The following is a 24,851-nucleotide window of genomic DNA, read 5'->3' as shown; positions in this document are numbered from 1 at the left end:
CTCTGTCATTACTAACACTGTCTTGATTACTGTAGCTATATAAACATTAATATCGGGGAGAAATGATTCCTTCCACTTTATTCTTCTTTTTCTAAATTGCCTTAGTGATTCAAGGTTCTTTGTCTTTCCATGTAAATTTTATAATAAGCTTGTCTATGTCTTGCTGGGGATCATCTCAGGACATTTTGATTTAATGGACCTTCAACAAAGCCTTGACCTCAGTAATTTATAAAAGCCACCTCCCCCCCACACACACACACTATATGATTCTGATATATAGCCAAGGTTGTGAACTTTGGTTTAAAGCTAGACACAACTAAACAAAAATTGTTTCTGGAGAATGTGTAACCCAAGTGTTGGCTTGAAATTTTGAACAGGTGGGGATCCTCTAAGAAAAATGGATCATGAAATGAAATTTAAAGAAGTGAAAGATGAGAAATAATCTCTTAATGGCTGGGTAGTCTTTATCAAATGCTCACCCAAGGAGGTGGAAGCCTACATTTGAAAAAGTAGCTTAACTAATCTTTTTTTTTTTTTAGATTTATTTGTTTATTTTAGAGAGAGTGAGAGAGTGAGCAGTGGGGAGAGAGAAACTTGAGCAGACTCCACGCTGAGCACAGAGCCCAACATGGGGCTTGATCTCACAATCCTGAGATATGACCTGAGCCAAAACCAGGAGTCTGATGCTTAACTAACTGCACCACCCAGGGGCCCCTGCTCAACTAATCTTGATGAAGCTCCAAAGAATGGAAAGAATTGCTCTCCAGCCACAGAATTCTCACTTGGCTTGAACGCAGGAAAGACTTAGGTGCAGTCTTGGTCACATCTATGGAGGCAAAAATACTCTAGACAGGTGTGGCACAATATAAGAATGTGAAAGCATTTCCTCCTCCAGGAACATGGTGTTAACAAGAAATGTTGAAAGTTTAAAGGATTTTAAAAGGTGGGTTAGCTCAACAAGGTATTTTGAATCCTGAGCCACATTGAGAAGCTTATCTGAAATGAAACCAATAACGGCAGATATGGTAATATATTTGTTATTTTCTTTCTTTTTTTAACATTTATTTATTTTAGAGAGCACACACGCATGTGTGTGAGTGGGGGGAGGGGTATCGGAGAGGAAGAGGGACAGAAGCAGCCTCTGTGCTGAGCACAGAGCGTGATGGGGGGTTCGATCTCACGACCCCAAGACCATGACCTGAGCCGAAATCAAAAGTCAGGAGCTTAGCTGACTGATCCACCCAGGTGCCCCACCTTCCTTCTTTCTTTCTTTCTTTCTTTCTTTCTTTCTTTCTTTCTTTCCTTCCTTCTTTCTTTCTTTCTTTCTTTCTTTCTTTCTTTCTTTCTTTCTTTCTTTCTTTCTTTCTTCCTTCCTTCCTTCCTTCCTTCCTTCCTTCCTTCCTTCCTTCCTTCTTTCCTTCCTTCCGTCCTTCCTTCTTTCTTTCTCTTTCTTTCTTTCTTTCTTTCTTTTTCTTTCTTTCTTTCTTTCTTTCTTTCTTTCTTTCTTTCTTTTTCTTTCTTTCTTTCTTTCTTTCTTTCTTCTTCTTTCTTTTTCTTTCTTTCTTTTCTTTCTTTCTTTCTTTCTTTCTTTCTTTCTTTCTTTCTTTCTTTCTTTCTTTCTTTCTTTCTTTCTTTCTTTCTTCTTTCTTTCTTTCTTTCTTTCTTTCTTTCTTTCTTTCTTTCTTTCTTTCTTTCCTTTCTTTCTCTATATCCAGTGAGCATCAATGTTAGTATTTTCCTTACAATTTCCCTATAATTTAGAGCAGTCTTTAGTGACTAAGTGAATATATGCTTGAGGGTATATCTGCTCCCTTTAAATGCTATTCATATTCTATCCACCCCCTGTAATTAATACACACATAGCTATAGAAATGACAGAGTTATTAAGATGATACCATTTCAGAGCAAATTATAGTCCTTTTCCTTCTTCAACAGCGTACCAGGTAGCTGGCACCACCAAAGTTTGGGTCTGAAAACAGATAGTTTGGGGAAGCTGGATGATCGTTTGCAAACACATTTATATTTCTCGAGGCTGCTTTCTGCAGTGGTCACAGAACCGGGAAAGAGAAGTCTTTTTCTTGACGTTTTCTTCCCCTTGCCCAGTTCCTTACCTTCGCCTGCTGGTGCTCTCTCTCCCAGTGAAGGAAACTGGGCCACCTCCCAGCACAGCCCTCACTTTCCCGCCCTTGGAGACCCTTGCTCACGATGAAGATTCCTGTTCTCCCAACTCCAGTCGTTCTGAAGGCCTGACGCAAAGACCCCAAGTCTGTGTTTTCTTTTGTTTTGTCTTTAAAGAAATGTAACGATGAGGTATCTGGTAGTGTAGACCAAAATGTTTGGGGAAAGCAAAATTTCTTTGAAGTTTTATGTACAAGTCCTTATGCAGTTTACATCATCTTAAGTCACAACATATTTATATTTGCTTCTGTTGACAGTGCATTTCTCCCAAATCTTTTATTTTATTTAAAAAAATTCCCCCCCCCCAAATCTTGTATTAGAGTGACCCACTGTAACAAGGTGTCATGAGCATCCTGTGGCTTCGAGTCTCCGCCATGGGTTGCAATATGTCCTCCTTCGTCGTTGGTGCACCTGTTCAAAGACAGTACTGAGAGGCTCTCTTAGCTGTCCGCTCTCTTCAGCGGCCTTCTCCCACAGAACGTTCTCTGTTCTGTCAGCAGCCACAACAACCCTCCTCTTTTCACTTCTCCCGACTTCATCAAGAATGTGACTGACCATGATCTGTTCGGTTCCCATGGATGCTCCCCTTTTCTAGACTTGCTACCCGCACAAGGAATGAGACAGACAGAAGCATTCTGGGGTCTGGCTTCTCGTCTGAAATGTCATGAGGAAGCTTCCCGGCTCTGGCCGGCCCATGAGGCATCTTTACTAAGAAATGATTCCTCCCCTGACATATAGGTTGCTGCCTCTCTGCCCCTGCCTCAGTCTCTCTCCGTCAGCCCCCCTGCCCGCCCGTCTCAGCCTTCGCTGTCTCTGTGGCTTCCCCCTGCCCCTTCCTGAGCCGAACCCCGTCTTCCCCGGCCTTTGGGACCTCACTGCCCAGCCCCCGAATCAGTTCCAGGGCCTCCTCACTTGTGTTCAAGGAATTTAGAAAGCTGTTTTTATGAGCACAGCCGTGATAGAACTAAACATCTGTACTGGGCTTCCACAGCCAGAGAGTTTGTAAACTGAGTTGGAGCTGTGGTGTTGTTATGGGCTTTGTTACCCACAGACCCAAACTGACTGTTGTACTTTATGTGACTCAGTCTTGCTCCAACTCCACTGGAAGCTCCTGAAGAGCAGGGACTGTGTCTTCTATTTTTTCTCCCTACATTTTCCATAAACTTCATTGAGAATTGAGAAGGACGGGGGCCCCTGACTGGCTTAGTTCGTGGAGCTTTCGACTCTGGATCCCAGGGTGGTGAGTTCGAGCCCCACATTGGGGGTAGAGTTTACTTAAAAAAAAAAAAAATTGAGGAGGGTGTCAGAGATGCAGCAAAAAGAGAGATGATAAAAGAAAAGAGCATGGGCTTTGGAGTCTGTGTGGGTAGAATAATGGCCTCCCCAAAGACTGGCCACATCCTAATCCCCAGAACCTGTGAATTGAGGTTGCAGTTGGAATTGAGGTTGTTCATCAGCTCACCTGAGAGTATATTACCCCGGTGGGCTCGGGGATCCTTTGAAATACAGAGGCAGAAGAATCAGTGACAAAGTGATGTAATATGAAAAAGACCTGAGCAGCTATGGCCGGCTTTGAAGACAGAGGGGACCCACGCATCATGGGCAGCTTCTAGAAGATGGAAAAGGCAAGAGGATAAATTTTCTAGAGTCTCCAGAAAGGAATGCCGCCCTGCTGACACTTTCGTTTCAGCTCGGTGAATGAAACTCATTTTGGACTTCTGAACTGCAGAACTGGAAGATAAAAAGTATCTGATATTTACCCTCCCCCTCTACTCCTCCCCTGCTCCAGCTTGCGCTCTCTCTGACTCTCGCTGACCCTCTCGCTCTCAAATAAATAAATAAAATCTTTAAAAAAAAATCTGATGTTTCAAGCCAGAAAGCTTAGGGTAATTTGTTATCGCCACAATAGAAAACTAATAGAGTCTGCCAGTTTCCTTGCTGCCACCTTCGAGCTTTATATGAATTTTGGCAGGCTAAATGACCTCCTCTTCAAAGCAGGTAGAATGACACAAACTTTGAAGGACTTTTATCAGGATTCAGGGAAATAACTGTATAGGTACCCCTGGCACAATACCAACACATAGCTGATGCTTCGTGAATGTTAATTCTCTTTCCTATAGAAACGATCATTTCTAACTTATACTTGATCTATGCATTTCTTCTTTTTTTTAAATTAATTTATTTATTTGAGAGAGAAAACAGCATAAGCAGAGGGGAGGGGCAGAGGGAGAGGGAGAAGGAGAGAAGCAGACTCCCCATAGAGGGTGGAGCCCGAATGGGGGCTCGATCTCAAGACCCTGAGATCATGACCTGAGCCAAAATGAAGAGACGGAGCCTGAACAGACTAAGCCACCCAGGCGCCCCCTAGGGGTTTCTGATAGATCCTTGATTCATGGTGAGTCAGCCTTTTCTTGAGTACCCTGAATGACAGGGAGCTCACTCCACTACTTCTGTTTTCTAATTGATTGTTATTGCACTCTTCTCCCCAGTTTCTATGTACTAGTTTTATTCTGTCTTTTGGAGTTAATTGGAATAAACAGCCACGTGGACACTGCTAGCCTCTAAATTGCTTTTGTGCAAGTCAGAAAAGAGACTACCTCTTTTCAAGGCCCTTTTCTTTCCTCTGTTAGAAAATTGTTATAATGTACCAAGGCGCCTGGGTGGCTCAGTCGTTAAGTGTCTGCCTTCGGCTCAGGTCATGATCCTGGGGTCCTGGGATCTAGCCCCGCATCGGGCTCCCTGCTTGGCGGGAAGCCTGCTTCTCCCTCTCCCATTGGCCCTGCTTGTGTTCCCTCTCTCACTGTCTGTCTCTCTCTCTCTAATAAATAAATAAAATCTTTAAAAAAAAAAAAGAAAGAAAATTGTTATAATGTACCAATTTTGTAGCACCAGGCACTTTGTTGCCACCGGTCAGAAAAATGCTGCCCTAGATGTACAGATCCATGGTGTCTCTGAAGCGAATGGTACCCCTTAAATGCAGCCCTATGGGCTGGGCATCATTTGCACATCCCATTGTGGGACCCTTGAGCGACCACTGATTTATACAATGCTTTACATTTAGATAGGTTTTCACAAAAGTGATCTAATTTGCTCTTCACAGTAGTCTGTGAGAGAGGTAAATAGGATCATCTTAGTTTTATTAAGTGGGGAAACGGATTCAAATGTTTAACAAATGCCAACGATCGCAGAGCAATGTGGTGGGAAACCTTTCTGACCTCCAACTTTCATCCAATTCCTATTCCTTTAGTTTCGTATCCTTTGTGAAATCGAATGAATGTCTCCGTGATTTCGGACAAGTGATTGATAAAAATGTTCATAAGGTCAGGCCTGTTGGAAGAAGAAGGGGAATTTACCGAGTGATTCTTGGTGCTAGCTGATATAATCCCATTCTCTTGAGAAAGAAATCATTATAGCCATTTTACACATAAGGACATAGATGGGTTTGCAGTTGCTCAAATTCCTGAAACCAATGAATAGTAAGTATAGAGATGGTCTTTGAATCCAAGTCTGTCTGCATTCAAAGGCCACTGTTTTCCTTCTCTAGTCCACGCCACTTCTCACATGGCAGGCCTCAAATCGTTCTGGATTTTAGACTCCCTGTTATCTCTTATAGGTCAGTGTCATATTTTATTTGTGTTTGGTTGCTTCCTTCCTTCCTTCCACCTTTCCTGAATATCTTTTTAAAAATCAAAGTTAAACAGAGCCTGCAACTGAAACTATTTCCTTAGACCCCCTACCTCCAACCTCTAACCCTTTTGGTGATCCATTTGCAATTATGAAATCAGAATTCCTGTCTTGAATACTTCCCAAGAGCCTTTTTCCATTTGGAGGAGGACTTGCTGATTAATTGATAGTAGGCACTCAATGAAGATTTTTAGAATTTAATTTAGGGATTCCCAGGGAGCCAGCATACTTGATAAACCTTATAGCTACAGGAATTTTAATTTTATCATTGCCTTCATTTGAGAATACATTTGAAAGTTTTGTTTTCACCTCCTTTTCTCCTCCATTTTACAATAGCAAATGAACTCAAAGGGGTTGCATAAACCAAACCTGGGCAGCTAGCTGGTGAGGACATCAATATTGGAATGAGAAAAATGGGTTCAATTTAACAGGGATAAATATATCTGAAATTTAGAGCCGGGGTGGGCATTTGTTTTTATTAAAAGTCTGATATCCATTGCCCCTTCTTTTGGTCAGAGACCCTATTATCTTTTCTTGGAAAATTACTACCCCCCCCCACTTTCCTTTTTCTTTTCAGTCCGACTGTGGATGGAGTGAATTCAGTCCCAGCTCCGCAGATGAGCATGTGGCACAGGCCTGGCCAATCAGAGTGGTGCATTCCTTGCTTGGGTCCGGGGAGACCAAGTGACCCATCCTGAGGTGGGCCTGTGAGACTCAGCCCTGGGATTTCTGGTAAGAGGACAGAATCATTCAGGTTACTGAGAAGGTAGGACTTTTAGCCTGGAGCTGCAGGCAGCCATCTTGCCATCTTAAGGGGAGCATTGCACAAGAATGGGGCCGTTCTAGAGAAACACAAAGCCTAGATATGGTGGAAGGCCAGTCCTGAAAACATTGAGACCCTGGATCTAGAGGTCTTTGAAGTGTGAATACTCCTAGGCTTTTCAGTTATCCGACTAATTAGTTATGTGAGAGAGTGAATCTCTGTCTTGTTTGTTTGTTTGTTTGTTTGTTTTAGTTGGGTAAGAATACTTGAGGGCACCTGGGTGGCTCAGTTGGTTAAGCGCCTGCCTTCGGCTCAGGTCATGGTCCCAGGGTCCTGGGATGGAGCCCCGCATCGGGCTCCCTGCTCCGCGGGGAGCCTGCTTCTCCCTCTCCCACGCCCCCTGCTGGTGTTCCTGCTCTCACTCTCTCTGTCAAATAAATAAAATCTTTAAAAAAAAAAAAAAAGAATACTTGAAATGGGATTTCTGTCACTTGCAACAGAAAGAAACAATGAAAACTTTATCAAAAGGCCAGTTGATAAGTATAGGATTGGGAGACATGGCCTAATAGCTATTTGTGTGGAAAAGGATCTTGGTAGAAATTCTTAACTCGTATTTAGTTGAAATCTGACTTCCTGAAATAGGTAGTATTAGGTCTCAGTTCTATACTGAGGAACCAAATGAAATAATGAAATTTTACTTCTATATGGCAGGGATATTATTAAGTTCTAGAAAAAGCTGATGATAGTTTCCGTCTACACTGCGCTGGCCATTTCTCATTTGGAAGATTATTCTCAGTTTTGTGAAATGATTTTAAGAGAGCTGGGGATAAAGAATAGGGTCTCAGGAGGAGGGGGCTGGGATGGGTTAGGATCTTAAAATCACACCATTATTGAAGGAATAGAAGTTTAGATAAGAGGGGCACCTGGGTGGCTCAGTCAGTTAAACATCCAACACTTGATTTTGGCTCAGGTCATGATCTCATGATCTCAGGTTCCTGAGATCGAGCCCCAGGTCAGGCTCTGTGCTGGGTGTGGAGCCTGCTTAAGACTCTCTCCCTCTCCCTCTGCCCCTCCCCACCTCCCTCTCTCTAAAAGAAAGAAAAGAAAAGAAAAGAAAAAAAAGATTAGGCACCTGGAGGGCTCAGTCGGTTAAGTGACCGACTCTCGGTTTCAGTTCAGCTCGTGATCTCAGGGTCATGAGATCAAGCCCCACTCCGTCGGTTTCCAGGCTTAGCTTAGAGTCGGCTTGGGACTTTCTCTCCCTCACCTTCTGCCCCTCCCCCCTGCTTGAGCAGGTGCATGCTCTCTCTCTCTCCTCTAAAATAAATAAACCTTTTAAAAAAAAGTTTAGCCTTCCTTTATTAGAAGGAAGGCTTCTAAAGCCTTCCTTTAGGAAGGCTAAGCCTTCACTTTCTTAGAATAAAGAAAGGATCTTTATTTTATTCTATTTTTTTATTATGTTATGTTAATCACCATACATTACATCATTAGTTTTTGTTGTAGCGTTCCATGATTCATTGTTTGTGCATAACACCCAGCGCTCCATGCAGTACATGCCCTCTTTAATACCCATCACCGGGCTGACCCATCCCCCCACTCCCTCCCCTCTAGAACCCTCAGTTTGTTAAAGAAAGGATCTTTAGAATAAAGAGGGATCTTTACATAGATTTTTAACTGCTGTCAATTGGAAGAAAATTATTTTATCATTTTCTTTTCTTTGGCAGAACTAGGAATAGTGGTTAAGAGTTTCAGAAAGGCAGATTTTAACTCAATATGAGCAAAAGTTTTAGATAGTATGCTCTTTCCCCTGTGTCTATCATGGGTTACATATGAGCCCCATTTGTTGGTTATTTTCTTGGAAGAACCAGTTGACATGAAAGTGTTTTCACTGTTTAAACAGAGTTCCTTCCCATCCTCCAGTTAATAACTGAGAGCAGACTGCGTCTGTGCATCATTATATCTGTATGGTCTGAGACAATGTTGGATAAGAGTGTTATAATATATATTCAAAAATGTATGAATAAAAGTATTGTTGGCTTTCTAAAGTTACTTCAAAAACACAGTTCTACCTGTCTTAAGACTTGGTGAATTTATATAATTGACTTAGATTAGCAAAATATTAATTTATACTTTTATGCTACAATGCTAAGCACATAGCAGGACTTGACCTCTGTCTACTAAGGAGGAATTATGGCTTCATTTAGTTTCCATATACTTTATATAAACTATCCCTATGTCCTCTCATACTGTATCATATTGATGGGGTAACTTCCCCCCAAAAAACACTTCTTGGAGAAGGACTATGTCTTACCAAACTCCATATGAAAGTACTGGGAGGTTCTAGCCTGCTCAATAAGATGAGAATAAGAAATGGAAATAGAACAGCGAGAAAGGAGGAAATAAACTGTAACTTTTAAAGGAAGATGATATGGCTTTCTACGTAGAAAACTTAAAAGAAGCTATATACAAATACACTAACAATAAAAAATTTAAAGGTTGCCATGTATAAGATGATAAATCAATTTCAAGAGTACATTACAGCAAACAGGACACGTAAGGTAAAAAAGAAAAATTTACAAGTGCAACAGAAAACATATAGAATTGTTGAATCACCTGTTGTACCCCTGAAGCTAATGTAGCATTGTGTGTCAACTACACTCAAATTAAAAATATAAAAAAAACTATAAAACTAAAAAAAAATTCAAATAACTGTTACCTTTGTGAGGCGGTGATGCACTGGGAAAGGGCACACAGGGCTTTTTAAGGCACTGACTTTCAAATATTGTGTTTACTTTTTCCCTAAAAGAATTTTGAAAAACCATGCATTTGCTCCTACATTTTAAAGTTAACATCAAAAATATTCCATTATAAGTTGAAAAAGTTGCAAAGAATGTAGTTTCCAACATATTGTAAATATTGACATTTTAAAGTAAAACTGCTATATTTTCCTCTTAAAAGTATTTAATAGAATATAAAACGGTAATGATTTGATACTGTCACCAACCAACCATTTAAAACACACACAAATAAGCTCTTAATATGAAAAAATATGTAAATCTTCCCTTTCTCTTTGAATCATATTTCTACTCCACTTCCTCCACAAATCTTTGTCCTGATACATACATATGCTTGAAAGTCTTCTACTGATTACCCTTTCAAATTTTTCAAAACAAGATGCATGTAAATGTAATTCTTGACATTCATCTAATTTCCTGACAGCATAAGGCTATAAGAAAAAAAAAATCTTTTGGGCGCCTGGGTGGCTCAGTCGGTTAAGCATCTGCCTTCAGCTCAGATCGTGATCCCAGGGTCCTGGGATCGAGCCCCATGTTGGGCTCGCCGAGCAGGGAGCCCGCTTCTCCCTCTGCCTGCAGCCTGCAGCCCCCTCCTGCTTGCGCTCTCTCTCTCAAATAAATAAATAAAATATTTTAAAAATTAAAAAAATTTTTCTAGATGGAGTTATCTTTTATAATTATTGCTAAATGCTTGATCAAACTCAAATATGTTATAAATATTGATAAATAATAATATGAAAAGTAAAATTTACTAGAAATACATCTCTTTATAAGAATCATGATCTTATTTCTATGCCTTTAATGAAGAGAAGAGTTTGTACTGTTAAGAACTGGTAGGACTAGCAGTTAGTTTATTTAAATAAAAGCTAGAGGGGCACCCGGCTGCCTCAGTCAGTGGAGCATGTGACTCTTGATCTCAGGGTCATGAGTTCGAGCCCCCTGTTGGGTGCAGAGATGGCTAAAAAAAAAAAAAAAAGAAAAGAAAAGAAAAAAACCAGGAGATAGAAAATTATAAGCATTTTATAGGGTGAAATAAGAGGAGGAATCTCAGTAATTACCAAAAAAATAATAATATAATCATTAAAATAGGTTTTAATTACTCCATTAAGTGCCACATATCAAAATGGAACAAAATTACATAAAAGTTTTATCTTTGGGTTTTACCCAAAGTTATCCCGAAAATGTTGGCAGTCCCAGAAAACATTCCGGTTACATTGAAACGAATCAGAATCATTCTGCTTCTTTAGCTGATGAAGATGTTTTTATTTCCAGCAAATGACACACCCTAGGAGAAAGTATTGCGAATAGCTAAAAATAAATGCTTACTTTTAAGATATGGGGAAAAAAGCCCAAGTTTTGAGTGTTGAATATTTCTTGTCCATGTTCTCTTTGTTTTGGCCTGCTGGGATGTTTTCCCCACTCTTTGAAAATGGTCCAGGGAAGGAAGAGGTGAAAATCATCATTGCTACCCCTCCATCCTTATCACCGTCGATCCGATTTCAGAGCATCTCCACAGGAACTGAAATGTTTGATTCTAAAACTCATGCTTTACTCTTAACAGAAATATATATAAAATGGGAAACAAAGAAAGCTCTGTGGGTTTACTGTACCCTTAATCCTTCAGGAGACCTGGCCATCTGGAGATGAGAAGGTTTACACCCCAGGAATGGTGGTCCACTGGGAGATTTGCAAGGGTTGCTCTGGTCAAGTGGAAGGATTATTGTGAACTCAAGAGTTCTTAGGCAAAATGGCTTTAGGAAGAGTATATACGGAATTTGGGTATCTAGCAGTAGACTTCCTAAAACTGGTAGGTGCTTATGTATCCTAGAAAGTCCTTATGTACCTGGGGATGGGAGCGTGAGTCTCTATTTGAAGAGCACTATTGATGGTATTCCTGATGTTCTGTTCCTTAAAATGGGTTGAGGGAACATGCATACCTGTTTTACTATTTTTATTGAAATTACTATTACTATTTACTATTTTTATTTAAACTAAATATATGATAACACATACATATGACGTATCTTTCTATAAATATAGTTTAAAAAATCTATGATGTTTGCAGGCAGTTTTATTTCTCTCTCTCTCTTTCTTTCTCTCTCTCTCTCTCTCACACACACACACACACACACACACACACACACACGAGGGGAAACGGCAGCTCAGGAAGATTGGGTTCATAGTGAGAAAGAGAAGCTGAAGGACTCCATAAAAATCTGTTTTTGCTCCTTTTCTTCTATTCTTGTTAGGCCCGGCACCTCACGCCACTTTACACAAGCCTCATAATGCATATAGGGTTTGTCCTCCTTGTAAGGGACAAAGAGTTACTGATTTCTTTAAAACCGATAACATTTAAGGAAGGACCAGATGAGAATGACTGGATAAAGCCATCATGTGCATATTCCAGACCAAGTGCACTGGACATCTTGACATGAAGGCCCCATGGCTCCAAGGAAAAACACCTGGGCCTTTGTCTTTGTTCCACATACACCAGACTACTGTCCTCACTAAAAACTTCCAGACCCTGAACAAAGATGAGACTCCCTCCTTTCCTTTCTGAGTCTCCCAGACACTCTGTGCCTGCATTCTCTTTATACCTTTAATAAACTCCTTCACCTCCTGCTGCCTCGGGATTGATTTCCATCCTGGAGGAAGCCAAGGATCCTCTTAGTTGGTCCTGCGGGGGACCCCCTCTGGGTCCTCGGACCTGGCCTGCCTGCATCAATAGGCGTGTGTTCCGTGAAAGGGATCTATATGCAAAATGACCTCCAAAGGCCAAAGGAGCTGGAAGACCGAAGGAAAAGTTCAATAAGTCTAGCTTGATGAGAAATGGTTTATTAGGGGGACTTAGGGACCGAAATATGTCTTGCACAGCTGCGACAGGAATAGATCTTTGCAATTCCACCTCTGGCTAAGACCTGCTTTTATAGTCCTAGAGGCTGGGAATACATGCTGGAGACCACCCAGGAGGAGAATGTTTGAGGATAGGTGTGGGTCACCGTCTTCTCTCCAAGGCAGATCAAGGATGTTATGCCACCAGGGAGTACTTAAGGATGTGGTTAAACAAAACGAAAGAATGTGCGGTGGGGGGCTGTGCTCAAGAAGGTTTTAGGTCGCAAAAAGGCCATCATAGCAGATTTGTCCAAGATGGTGTTAGTCTGGTTCACACAGTGTGACAGTTGGGAAAAATGTAAAATTTTCATAGCTGGCAGGACAGTTCATCTCAGGGAGAGAACTGTCTTAAGTAGGAAAATAATGAGCCCTTTAATGGGATAGATTTTAAAGAACTTGGTAAGCAAAGCGATAGTTCAATCGTTTTACATTAAAAATAAAGGAATTTGGATAAACTGTTACATACATGGTTAAATGATATTCCATATGGGCGTCAAGACCACTCAACGGGGAAATGACCGTCTCTTCAATGAATGGTGTTGGGAAAACTGGACGTTCACATGCAAAAGAATGAAATTGGACCTTATCTTCCACCATATCCAAAAATTAATTCAAAATGAATTACAGACCCAAACGTAAGACCTACAACTAAAAACTCCTAGAAGGAAACACAGGGGAAAACTTAATGACATTAAACTTGGCAACGGGGTTGCTGGGTGGCTTAGTTGGTTAATTGTCTGCCTTCGGCTCAGATCATGATCTCAGTGTCCTGGGATCAAGCCCCGCATCAGACTCCCTGCTCAGGGGGGAACCTGCTTCTCCCTCTCCCTCTGCTGCTCCCCCTGCTTATGCTCTCTCGCTCATTCTGTCTGTCACTCAAATAAATAAATAAATAAATCTTTAAAAACAAAACAAAACAAAACAACTTGGCAACGTTTTCTTGGATACAGTACCAAATGCATAAACAGCAAAGTACAAAGAGATAAGTGGAACTACATCAAACTTAAAAACTTTTGTTCATCAAAGGACAGTCTCAACAGAGTGGAAAAGCAACCTATGGAATGGGAGAAAATAATCGCAAATCAAATATCTGATAAGGAAGGGATTAATATCCAGAATATATAAAGAACGCCTACAACTCCACAACAAAAAATCAAACAACCTGACTTAAAAATGGGCAGAGGACCTAAATAGCCATTTCTCTAAAGAAGATATCCAGATAGCCAACAAGCACCTGAAAAGATGCTCAACATCACTCGTCATCAGAGAAATGCAAATCAAAACCACAATGAGAGATATCACATTACACCCATTAGGATGACTACTGTTTAAAAAAATTACAGAAAATAGTAAGTGTTAGCAAGGATGTGTAGAAATTGGAAGCCTTGCGCACTGTTGGGGGGAATGTAAAATGGCATAGTTAGTATGGAACACAGTATAATGGCTCCTCAAAAAATTAAACATAGAAGTATCAAATGATTCAGCAATTCCATTTCTGGGTATATACACAAAAGAATTGAAAGCAGGGTCTCAAAGAGTATTTGCACACCCATGTTCATAGCAGCACAATTCACAATAACAAAACGGTGTCTGTTGATGGATGAAAAGCTAATGTGGTCTATACATATAATAGAATATTGTTCAGCCTTAAAAAGGAAGGAAATCCTGTCACATGTTATGACATGCATGTACCTTGAGGACATTACGCAGTATGAAATAAGCCAGTAACCACAAGACACAACCATATGATCGCACTTATATGGGATATCTAAAGTAGTCAAATTCGCAGAAGCAAAGTAGAATGGTGGTTACCAGGGGCTAGAGGGAGGGGAAAAAGGGAGTGATTATTTAAAGGGTATAGACAGCCCTGTGCTCAAATCCCTGCAGTGGCTCCCTATTGCAATCAAAGGAGCTGTAGAAATTGTTATAATGGTCTCCAAGGTCCCCATAGCCTATTCCCCAATGCCTTGCTGGCCCATCTGCTTTCTCTCTCCCCTCACTTACTCTGTCCCAGCCTTCCTAGCCAGACTGATGTTTCTCCATCCTGCCAGGCCTATTCCTGTCTTAGGGTCTTTGCGCTAGACAATTCCTCTTTCTGGAATGTTCTGTGCCCAGAAATCCTTGGCTTCCTTCAAGTCTTCGTTCAAACGTGACTTTCTCAGTGCAGCCTACCCTGACCACCCTATTGAGTATGTACATTGTTTACCCTGCTGTACTTTTCTTTTATTCTATGTACTCCTCATCTTCTGGCTTACTAATATTTTTTTATTGTTTATGTCTTCCCCTGCTAAAGTGTGAGCTCCGTTGGGGGAGTGATTTTTGTCTGTAGCTGATGTGTATTCCAAACACCTAGAATAGCGCTTTATAAATAAAGTCTCCTTAAATAAGTATTTGCTCAGTGTTGAATCAATCTTCACAAGCGAAAGCACTGTTTCCCCAAGTGAATCTGGGGAATGCTAATTCTGAAGGATACATCATATACACAAAAAACGTCCTGTGGCCAACTAAGCTTGATGTCCGTTTCTTGGAGATTGACAATTGACATGAGTAAAATTTTTGTGAAAAACCTAAGCTTGTTTTACAGGATACTCTGTGAGAATTGACCAATAATGATTGAAAAATGTTTAGGAGTAAGTGAAAGTTGCAGAAATAGCCCATTAGGAATACAGGAAAAGATCCAAGGGAATAGGGGCAAATACCTTCTTCAGTCCTATAAATAACAGACTTCACTGTCCACTCAGCATTTAGGGCTGGCCAGCCTAATGTGCTGACCAAAGGCTGCCCAGGCTCCGAAAAACAAGCTGGGTCATGAGGACTTAAATTAGTGGAAAAGAGACAGTCATGAGTCCTGTTGGCTGCATCGATTGCTAGGGAATTATCTATCCATTCAGTCCAAAATATGGTTGTGCAAAAAAAAAAAAAATTAAAAAAACATGGTTGTGCTTGGCACTATCACTGGGTCAGGTGCAGAACAGGAAGTGAAGAGGAGGGTGAAAAATCCAAGAGCGGAGAGAGATTCCAAGTGGTCTCCACAATGAATACAAAGACTGGGCTTTAGAGTTAATGTTATGGAGTTTTCTGAAACCTATGATGAAGGTGACCTCAGCAGCCACACCCACAGTGAGGCTGGGGGTGCTGCAGAGAGAGTGGGAGCTGAGCATGTCAGCACACCCAAAGACTCCGGGGCCATCAGGCAAGGCCCCACCTTGCTCTTTTTTTTTTTTTTTTTTAACTGCAGCCAATCAGAGAATCCTGGCAGCATAAGCAGATAGGTCTCTGCCTATCTCTATATTCTCAAGTATTATCTTCGATCATACTTTATTATTCATAGAACACTTCCTTGGCAAGTGTGAGTATTTGGAACACAGCCAAAGAAGCAGGAAGTAAGCGGGGGGGGGGGAGTCCTCTGAATATCCAAGATAGACAGTATGGAGTTTACTTAAGATTGAAATACTTCACTTCTTCCAAAACTCCCTAGGCACTAAGCCAAAGCCTAGTGAACGCAATCTATGGAGTTGCCCAGATCATGGGAGACCCAAAATGGCGGGCAAGGCAGCAACAACTGAAATATGAGAGCAGGAGACTGAAAAACTAGAAAGTAGACACAGAAATTCAGAAAGTTCTCCTCTTTGGGCATAATTTTAGGGCAAGGACAAACTCTTGATGCATCGGTAGACTCCAAGACGTAGCTGTTATTGCAGGATGAGTTCTTATTCACCATAATGCCTGACTCACTGATAAAAATTCAGTTGTGATCACTAACTCCATTTAAGTATGTGGGGACGCATTTTGGGAAGCTCTCATTCCCAAAAGATTAAAATTAAAAATAAAATGTCAGCTCATAAAGGGGAAGCTTCAGCTAAGCAGAGTTAATTAATTTGTTAATTAATCTGTTCCTCTTCTAGGTTTTAGGCTCCAGTCCTGACATTAAGAAGTTGTATAAAAATCATAGTTATAAATATCGTTCTGAGTATTTTTAGTTAATGGAGTTTTGTTAGCAGGATTTATTTCTGCATTCCATTATCAGTGATGAATTTCTGCTTTGTATTTCTTATAAATGGTTTCTTTCAGAGGTTGGGATATTATTTTGGTTTCTTTTGTCTTTAGACATAAAAGCATTTCCTTGATGTATACATAGGTTAGCACAATGAGATGAGATGTGTTGATTTATCTTGAATGACTAAATTGTACAGTATCCTTAGGGAGAAATGCTAATACTTAACAGTAATAGCTAAATTTGATAGATGCTCAGGTATATTAATTTCTTCATTTTCTGAACATGTACACATATAAAACAATGCTTAACTGTGATCTCAAGCTTGGAAAATATGCTAGGCAGGTAGGTGGCAAAATACCTTCCAAGCATGGACAGGTTGAGCTAGAATGTGAAGAAAATGGAGCACTCATTGCAAAATCTAAATTCCCTAAGGTTTTGTGGGTGATGCTTAAAGAATCTGCTCACAAAGCAAGAGCGATACCCACCGTGGGTCAATTTAGACCATTCTTCAGATTAGCTTTCAAATGTGAAGTGTGGAGTTTAATGTCCTATGCAGGCAACAATTTCTGCTGTTTTCCTGAAGGTGGACTCCTTGTATAATAAAAAGATTTCTGTATGATTAAAAACAACAACGGAATACCCAGGTTTGAATCCTCCTTTCGCTGTTCATTAGATCTACATGCCACCTGCAAATTACTAGAAATTAGTATTATGGATAAAAATGGAGAGGATGATGGTGACATAATATTAAAAATGATAATATTTCCTGCCCTTCCAACTTCATAAACTTTTCAGGAGGATCAGAAAGGATGATACAAATGAATACGCTTTGTGAATATTATGTACCATTAAGATGGTAATCTTATTATTACATGGGTTAAATCACTGTAGATAGTGTTAATGTGGTTTGGTCGGTGATTATCTTCGGTTGAGTCTCTTCTGAATGGATTATTAGAATGTTATCTTCTCGAGGGACTAAGTTATACTTTTGTAAGCTTTGAGGACTGTTTTAACTCAGTTTTGTTGTCTGCTTATCTTTGGCTGGTTCTGGCCATGCATGTGACGGGTCTTGAATTTTTATCAGTCCATAGTATCATGCTGCCTTCCCTGAAACATGCCAGAATTTTTTCCATATCTTTTTGTCTGGCTTTTAATTTTAAGCCAGTCATCAGGATGAGCACTGGGTCTTCTGGATGAGTTCACAATCTGAGCATGGTTCTGTACGGGAGATTAAATGACTGCCCTTGATATCAAGACTTGTTCTACCGCAGATAGAAAACAGGCAAGACAGGGGCGCCTGGCTGGCCCAGTTGGTTAAACATCTGATTCCCGATCTCAGCTCAGGTCTTGATCTCAGGGTCGTGAGTTCAAGACCGCATTTGGCTCCCATGCTGGGTGTGGAGCTTACTTAAAAAGAAAAAAAAAAAACCCAAAAAACAGACAACACCCCTGCCACCTCATTTTTGAACAGTAAATGTACTCTGTCCACGGGGATGATAAGTGCGTCACATGTGTGGGTGGGCCTCCTGATAGAGAAATGCTTGGTTTCAGAGGAGGCAATGTGGCATAAGGACTGAGCGCCCAGGCTCTGGAATCAGACACGTTTTTGCTTAGCCTCCCTAAACCAACCATGATACTTAACTTTGTAAACTCCAGTTTTCTCATCTGTAAAATAGAGATTATAATAACATGGGCTATTGAAACAATTTTTGTAAAGTTATAGCTAATATATGATAATCATTATGATGAATCTATCGTTGACACAGGATGTGAACAGAGATAAATGGGAAGGAAAAGAGAGTGATGTGTGTCCATGGTGGAGCTCTTGTATGTCTTAGAATTGTAGCCCATCCTTCAGAAGCCTGTCTAATTAATCTGTAATAGAACTGCTCCGTTTGCTTGATGTTGCAACATCACATAGTTCTTTTAGCATTAATTGTACCACAGTATCAGAACTAGTAAGATTTAAGTTCTGTGACATTTTGTTTTCAAGATCTAAGCATAGTTACAGCATTTTTAAGGGAAAATTTTAAACTAGATTAGAGCCTGTTTTGTTGAGCAGAAGAACATCTGTAGAGGGCTACTCTCTTCACATCTGTGTCGATGGGAAGACCATTTTGGGGAGTCTGAAGAGCAGAGATCTGTTTGTAGAAGATTACGAGTGGTCTGAGTACTTCCTTCATAAATACTACCCAAACTGGCCTACTTTTCCTTTCTGGGAGTTCACGTCTAAGTGCTGATTTTTTTTTTTTTTTAAGATTTATTTATTTATTTGAGAGACAGAGAGAGAGAGAGAGAGAGAGAGAGAGAGAGCGCACGCGCCTAAGCGTGGAGGGGAGGGGCAGAGGGAAAGAGAGAGGGAGAGAAAGTCCCAAGCAGACTCAGCACTGAGTGTGGAGCTGGATGTGAGGCTCCATCTCACCACCTCGAGGTCACAACCTTGAGATCAGGACCTGAGCCAAAACCAAGAGTCCCACGCTTAACCCACTTGCGCCACCTAGGCGCCCGGATTTTTTTTTTTTTTTTTTTTTTTTTTTTTTAAACAGTGCTTTCAAGCCCTTTCTGCCCTCAGACACCTCACTTCAGCTGTCATCCCGCTCAGGGTGCTTCCGTTCTGGTCAGTTTCCAGAACTGTGTGATATCTAATGAGCCTGCCTAGCCTAGTTGATGGGCAATCATATGCCTGTGTCAGTGTGAATGTGGGTGTGGTGAGAGTAGAGCAGAGATTGTCATCTGCTCTTGGTGGCCTCCGCATCTCCATGGGGACAGGGAATGGGGGTAGGGACACTTTTTTTTCCCCCCTCAGTGGGGGAACATAGGTTGAAAAATTCAGGCCTGACAAGCTTGTTGGTGATGAGCTCCTCCAGAAGGCAAGACAGGGCTGAGCTGTGGAGGGGAAGTTTTACTAGTGTCTGGCAGGCCTGCAGGTGGATCTGAAGCTGGAGGCCACATGGATAACAATAGAAGGTCTGTCTGAGCATCATTGCCCACCTGTTCGGAGTCTCCTTGGCTCAATAACAGCTCCCAGGTAAACTGCTGATGTAAGATCTTTGGACCACACCAGCTCCCTTTTCCCTGGTTTTCTACCCATCAACTCAGAGCCCCGCTTTCCTGAAAGCTTTCTTCATCAGCGGGCACACAGCAATTCCTGGGAAGAATCTTTAAGACTTTCATGATTCTCCAAACCCATTAATCAACCGAAACAGTTTTCCCAGGTGCCAGTGATACATTTGTCTCCGTCTGGGAACAGAGAGGAAGTGTCTCCCTTTTGAGAACCTGTGCACGAAAAAATGTATCAGAATGCACTCATAATAGAAACACCGTTTCTTACAGAGGTAAAATAATTCTCAATCCAAAGGGATGGGAGGAAATGATCAGAGGCTAGCAGTCCTCTGCATTTGCTGGTGTGACACAGATCGGAGTGTAGGAAACTATGTCTTGCTCTGAGGAACGTGAAGAGAGGGAGTCTGGGTGGGGGGCTCCTTGGGTTTCCAGCCTCTGGCAGATTAACCCTCCGCAGCAAGGACTGCGAGGGAGAAACCTCGAAAGGAGAGCGCAGGGAATGCTAGCGGGCGCGGGGACAGGGAAGGGGGGGAGCCGGGACTGCCGCGAGACCAAAACAGGGTGGGGCCCCGGGGGCTCCCTGGGGAAAGGCGCCCGCCCGGGTGGCCGGGGTGGAGGTGGCTTCGCGGCGCGGGGGAGGCAGGCCCGCGGGCTCGGGAGGAGGAAGGGGACGGGCGCCTCCCGCCCCCGGGGCTGCCTGCCAGCAGCCGCAGGGCGAGGCGACGGCGCCCGCTGGCGTCGCTTTCCCTCTCCCGGCCGGCCGGGGTTCAGGCCGGGCTGGGCGGGCCGGGCGGCGCTCGGGGCCGGGCTCCGCTTCCCCACTTTTCCTCCCTCCCTCCTCCTCCCGGGGCCGTCCCAGGCGGCCGAGCCAATGAGCGCCGAGAGGAGGGCAGCGGGAAGCGGAGCGCGCCCGGCCGCGGCCCTCCTACCGCGCCCGGGGCCGCAGCGCCAACGCCAAGTTTGCGCCCCGGGAGCTTGGGCGCGTCGCGGCCCCCCGGCCTGGTCGCTCCGTGCCCGCGAGGGAGGCGGCCGCGCGTGCTTGGGGCAGCCGTCCACGAGCACTCGGTCTGGAGGCCCGCGAGCGGGGTGGCGCGGGCTGGGGCCGGGGCAGCCGCCTCCCGAAGATGCAGGATGGCAGCAGAGCCGCCGTCCAGCCTCTCCTACCGCACCACGGGCTCCACCTGCCTGCACCCGCTCAGCGAGCTCCTGGGCATCCCGCTGGACCAGGTAACCGCGGGCGGCCTGGCCGCGGCTGGGGCGAGGGGCGCAGGGACCCTCCTCCCGAGCCCCTGCGGGAGTGCGGGCCGGGGGGCACATCTTAGCCACAACGCCCCCTCCCCCCCACCTCCCCAAAAGATTTTATAGCTACACGCACTCGACAGGTGGGCGTTTTTTCTAACTTGATGTTTTTGTTCTCTAAGTGTGGGGGAAAAAAAATTGGTATACCCTGCAAGACAGGTTCAAATGAACCTTTTTTTTTTCCTTTTTTGAGGTTTTGGGTTGCCTCGTTTCCTGTAACCAAGTTCTAAAGTATTGTGATAAGTGAATCAAGTGTTTTTTCCACCAGTGTCGTCGAGTCTTTATTATTTTTAATTTAGATATCTCTACTCAATATTGTGCTCGCTTCGGCAGCACATACACTGAAAAAATTGGAAAGATATCTCTACTTAAAAGATAAGGTTGATTAGTCTGTAGGCTGAAACCTATAGCTTTGGAACAGAGACTTGGGTTTTCGACTTCGGCGGTGAAACTTGTCACATCAGGGGGTGGCAATGTTTTGTACCATGTGCTCTGTCCATCGGAAAGGGAGGAGTTGCACCAGGACCCTGTGGTTTGCCGAGGGGCTTTACTTGGTTCAGTGGTTTTATCCTTGAGGTCCCGGGCTCCTGAGTGAGTTCGGTTAGTGGGAGAAGAGAGGCACCGTGGAAGTTAGTTGGACTGTCCAGGAATTGTCTGCTACTATTAAAATAGAAAATGGCAGTAAAGAACAGTAATTCTTGGTAAGAAATCTGCTGGAGGGTTGAGGCTGTCTTACTCATTTTCCTGTCTCTTTAGGTGCTGGAAACTAGATCTGCTATGTATTTCATAGTGAGTCAATAAATACATGTTGATTTAAATGGAATGGGGAGTGCCGGAGGGGGGCCCATTGCATTCTCATTTGGTTTCATATTGAGTTTTGCTCCAGGTTTCTTCCTTTGCTTTTTACTAGTGATTTTTTTTTCTTTTCTTTGTTCTTCTTCTTCTTCCCCCCCCCCACCCCCAAACGGGAGTATACCCGCTGCCCTCTCCACTCACATTCCTTCTGCAAGGAGGAAGTGAGAGCTGGCTCTTTGCCTTTTTCAGATACTGTTTACTGAGCCACTCCTTCTACCTGGCTCCCTCCAACGATCTGACCTCAACCGGGCCAGTTGCGTGCTCATCAGTTGCAAAATCCAGAAAGTTAACAAATTGGGAGAGGTATCAGATGCTAACTGGTGCTTCTGTCAATTACTCTTCAATTCCTAGTGAGGATGGGAGAGATCCAGGGACTTGGGTAAAGGCAGAGATACTAGCAAATTGTTTTGCTCTGAAACTACCTCAGCTCCCAGCTGAATTTCCTTAGGAGGAGTGTGTTTTGGACTTACCCCTTCAGCCCCAGCCCCACCCCCATCAGAATTTATTTTAATTGCATTTTCTGTTTTAAGTTATTTGGTATTGCTAGAGAGAGGAATCCAGAGAGGCTTTTTGTTTGGAAAGGGATAGTTAGGGGACCCCCGACAAGTTACAACTGGGAGGTGCTTGTATGATGTTCTTAAGTGCTTTTTAACTGCATCCACCCCATACCCAGTCTCCTGGATTTCTGTCGAAGGACCCTTGTTTTTAATTTATAAAAAAAAGAATAAAAGAGCCTTAAGGATGTGGAAGGCTGGGAGAAAGGGATTTCTGGGATAAACTGAAGGAGAAATGTGGGTGATGGGCAAGGAAGGAGCCCTTGTGATCTCTTAGATCTTTCGATGGCCCCAGCACCCTCCAGCAGGCTCACGTTCTGAGTGACTCTTGGTGGGAGAGGCGTGTATAGGGCAATGCCCCAGCTTGCTCATTTAAGGCCAGGGGAAAATCCCAAACCATAAATAATGTGGTTTGAGGCTAAATTGTGGCTTGGGAATTTGGAAGCTTGATGTGTTTTTCTCCCTCACACTTTCAAAGCCTTTTTAAGGTCTTGGAGGTCAGACTGGATCTGCTCTGCCAGCAAACTTCTTTTGTGACCCGCCGGCTGGTATTCAGCCTCGAAGAGCCCCAGTGTCCTCATGGGTAAAATCAGATCTACATTTTGGAGTTGAGAAATTTTGTGTAGATCTGAAATGCCCTACATCTGAAAGGTCCTTCATTCAGACAGGGTCCCAGCGGACAACAGAATTTAACTCAGTGGGTTGCAGTGAAGAAACTTTAATGAGCTACCTAGAGGCATGTGGGCAGCATTCAGGGGATGGTCAGGTACCAGAACCTGGATGCGGAAGGGGAGAGGTGAGGATGTCCTGTTGCCATCGCCCAGTGAGGGCTGAATCCGGTCCCTGCTGGGATGCAGGTGGGAAGCAGAAAGAGAACCTCAGCCCTTCTCTCCACCCTACAGCCCTTCTGTCTCTTGTCTGTTCCCCCTAGTGGTCAGACCCCGCCCATGGGTGGCTGGCCTGGGGTGCCCGGCCTGGGGTGCATCGGTGTGCAGGGCTCCACCACCGGGACAGAATTTGGAAGAGAAAGGTAGAGCCAGACAAGGACAATAGCACAGTCCTTAATAAATGTTTGCTTCTGTCCCATTAAAGAGTGACTTATTGGGACCCTGGGTGGCTCAGTTGGTTAAGCGACTGCCTTGGGCTCAGGTCATGATCGTGGAGTCCCGGGATCGAGTCTCGCATCGGGCTCCCTGCTCAGCAGGGAGTCTGCTTCTCCCTCTGACCCTCTTCCCTCTCGTGCTCTCTATCTCTCATTCTCTCTCTCAAATAAATAAAATCTTTAAAAAAAAAAAAAGAGTGACTTGTTATTGGCCAGCAATTATGCTCAAAATGATAAAACACGTACTTCTGGTTACTCAAGTAGCTCTTCGTGTGTCACTGGGAGACATTGAATCTTTTCCCCCCATCTTAACATTTCATGCTTATATTCGTAATTTCTGAATTGAAGGCGCTTCTGAGAAATGTCTTTGGCTTCTGGGTGTCTCCGGGTGGAGTAGCTCTTTATTTGCAAAAACTGAAATGTCCATTGAGCATTCTACTACGTGAGTGAAGAACTCTTTATTTTTCATTTGCTCTTTTCGTTTGTTCTGTGAACTCCTGGGGGAAGCTTGTGTGGGATTGTGAGGAAAAGTCTATGGTTTTAATTTCCAAGGACTTCACCAGTCTGACATCCTCCTAAAGATGTTACATGTAAAATCATTTTCTTTAATTAGAAACAAGGAGAGCACACAATTCAGATGCAGAGGGTAGGAAATGAATGATGGCAGAGGAACCTCCACAGGTGCCCCACAGATGAGTTTCTTGAAAGCTGCATTTCTAAAACACCAGTCTCTGTCTAGCAAGTATGATGCCCCCCGGCAACTGGTAGGATTATTCAGATAGAAAGCTTCACTTACGCAGGATAAATTAGGTAAGAACTTTTTCTTTCCCATTTAGAGTGAATCAGGGAGCAAAGGATAAGTGTTTTGCCTTATTTTTTAAGTCCTCTATCTGCTCATGCCCTTTCGACTTGGTTGTGGAGTGTGTCACGATCTGCCTTTCAACTAACCGTAGCTTTCAAAGTTTGCAAGACTGATGTAGCCACCGTGATGGACGGATATTGTTGACATTATTAATTTGCATGGTGTGTGGTCATATCTTAGAAGTTGTGAAAGCTCAGGAAGAAATGGTTTGCTGGCTTTAAGGAATTTCCAATTGAAATAGGGAGGGGTGCAGAGCTCGGTGCCAAGGCTGTTTTTACCCACCGGTACCGCAGACTTTTTTGTTTTTGCATGAAGTATCAATTCATTGTTGAATTAGGATTCCTTGTTTGGGTTTCATCCCCCCACCCCCCAACCTAATCAGAAAAAGGGGTAAGGGTAAACAGCTCAGGACATAGGAACTCGGGAAATGATTTTGAGATTAAAGCAGCAAAGGTTTAGGGGCGCCTGGGTGGCTCAGTCAGTTAAGCGTCTGCCTTCTGCTCTGGCCATGATCCCAGGGTCCTGGGATGGAGTCCCTGCATCCGACTCCTTGCTCAGCAGGGAGTCTGCTTCTCCCTCTCCCTGCTGAGCAAGGAGCCCCCTGCTACTGTTACCCCTGCTCATGCGCTCTCTCTCTCTCTCTCCTCCTCTCTCAAATAAATAAATAAAATCTTAAAAAAAAAAAACAGAAAAGGTTTAGGACAATTAATGTAAGCTTGTGTTACAGTTTAAAAGGCTGGGTGAATGAAGACCCGCTCTAAAGACCTGGCATTCTTGACTAATGGTGAGACCAGTAGTGAGTTTCCA

The 24,851-nt window shown here is 43.1% G+C and overlaps 1 protein-coding gene across 4 annotated transcripts in view; it reads left to right on the top strand.

Annotated features, from left to right (window-relative positions):
• Nucleotides 1-20,313: 20,313 nt before the first annotated feature.
• The window catches only part of MBOAT1 (membrane bound O-acyltransferase domain containing 1), a 134,479-nt gene continuing 129,941 nt past the window's right edge, over nucleotides 20,314-24,851 (top strand). For all 4 annotated transcript variants that reach the window (XR_003521524.2, XR_003521522.2, XM_027602838.2 and 1 more), the window contains exon 1: nucleotides 20,314-20,599. Coding sequence is in view for 2 of the 4 variants with exons in the window: in XM_027602838.2 (XP_027458639.2) it covers nucleotides 20,504-20,599 (96 nt within the window). In the remaining 2 variants the exon portion in view is untranslated. The remainder of the gene's footprint in view (nucleotides 20,600-24,851) is intronic.

Source organism: Zalophus californianus, chromosome 7, assembly GCF_009762305.2.
Source record: "Zalophus californianus isolate mZalCal1 chromosome 7, mZalCal1.pri.v2, whole genome shotgun sequence".
In the NCBI taxonomy this organism is placed as follows: Eukaryota; Metazoa; Chordata; class Mammalia; order Carnivora; family Otariidae; genus Zalophus; species Zalophus californianus.
Note: the sequence above shows the minus strand (reverse complement) of the source record. Positions and strands in the feature narration are given on the sequence as shown.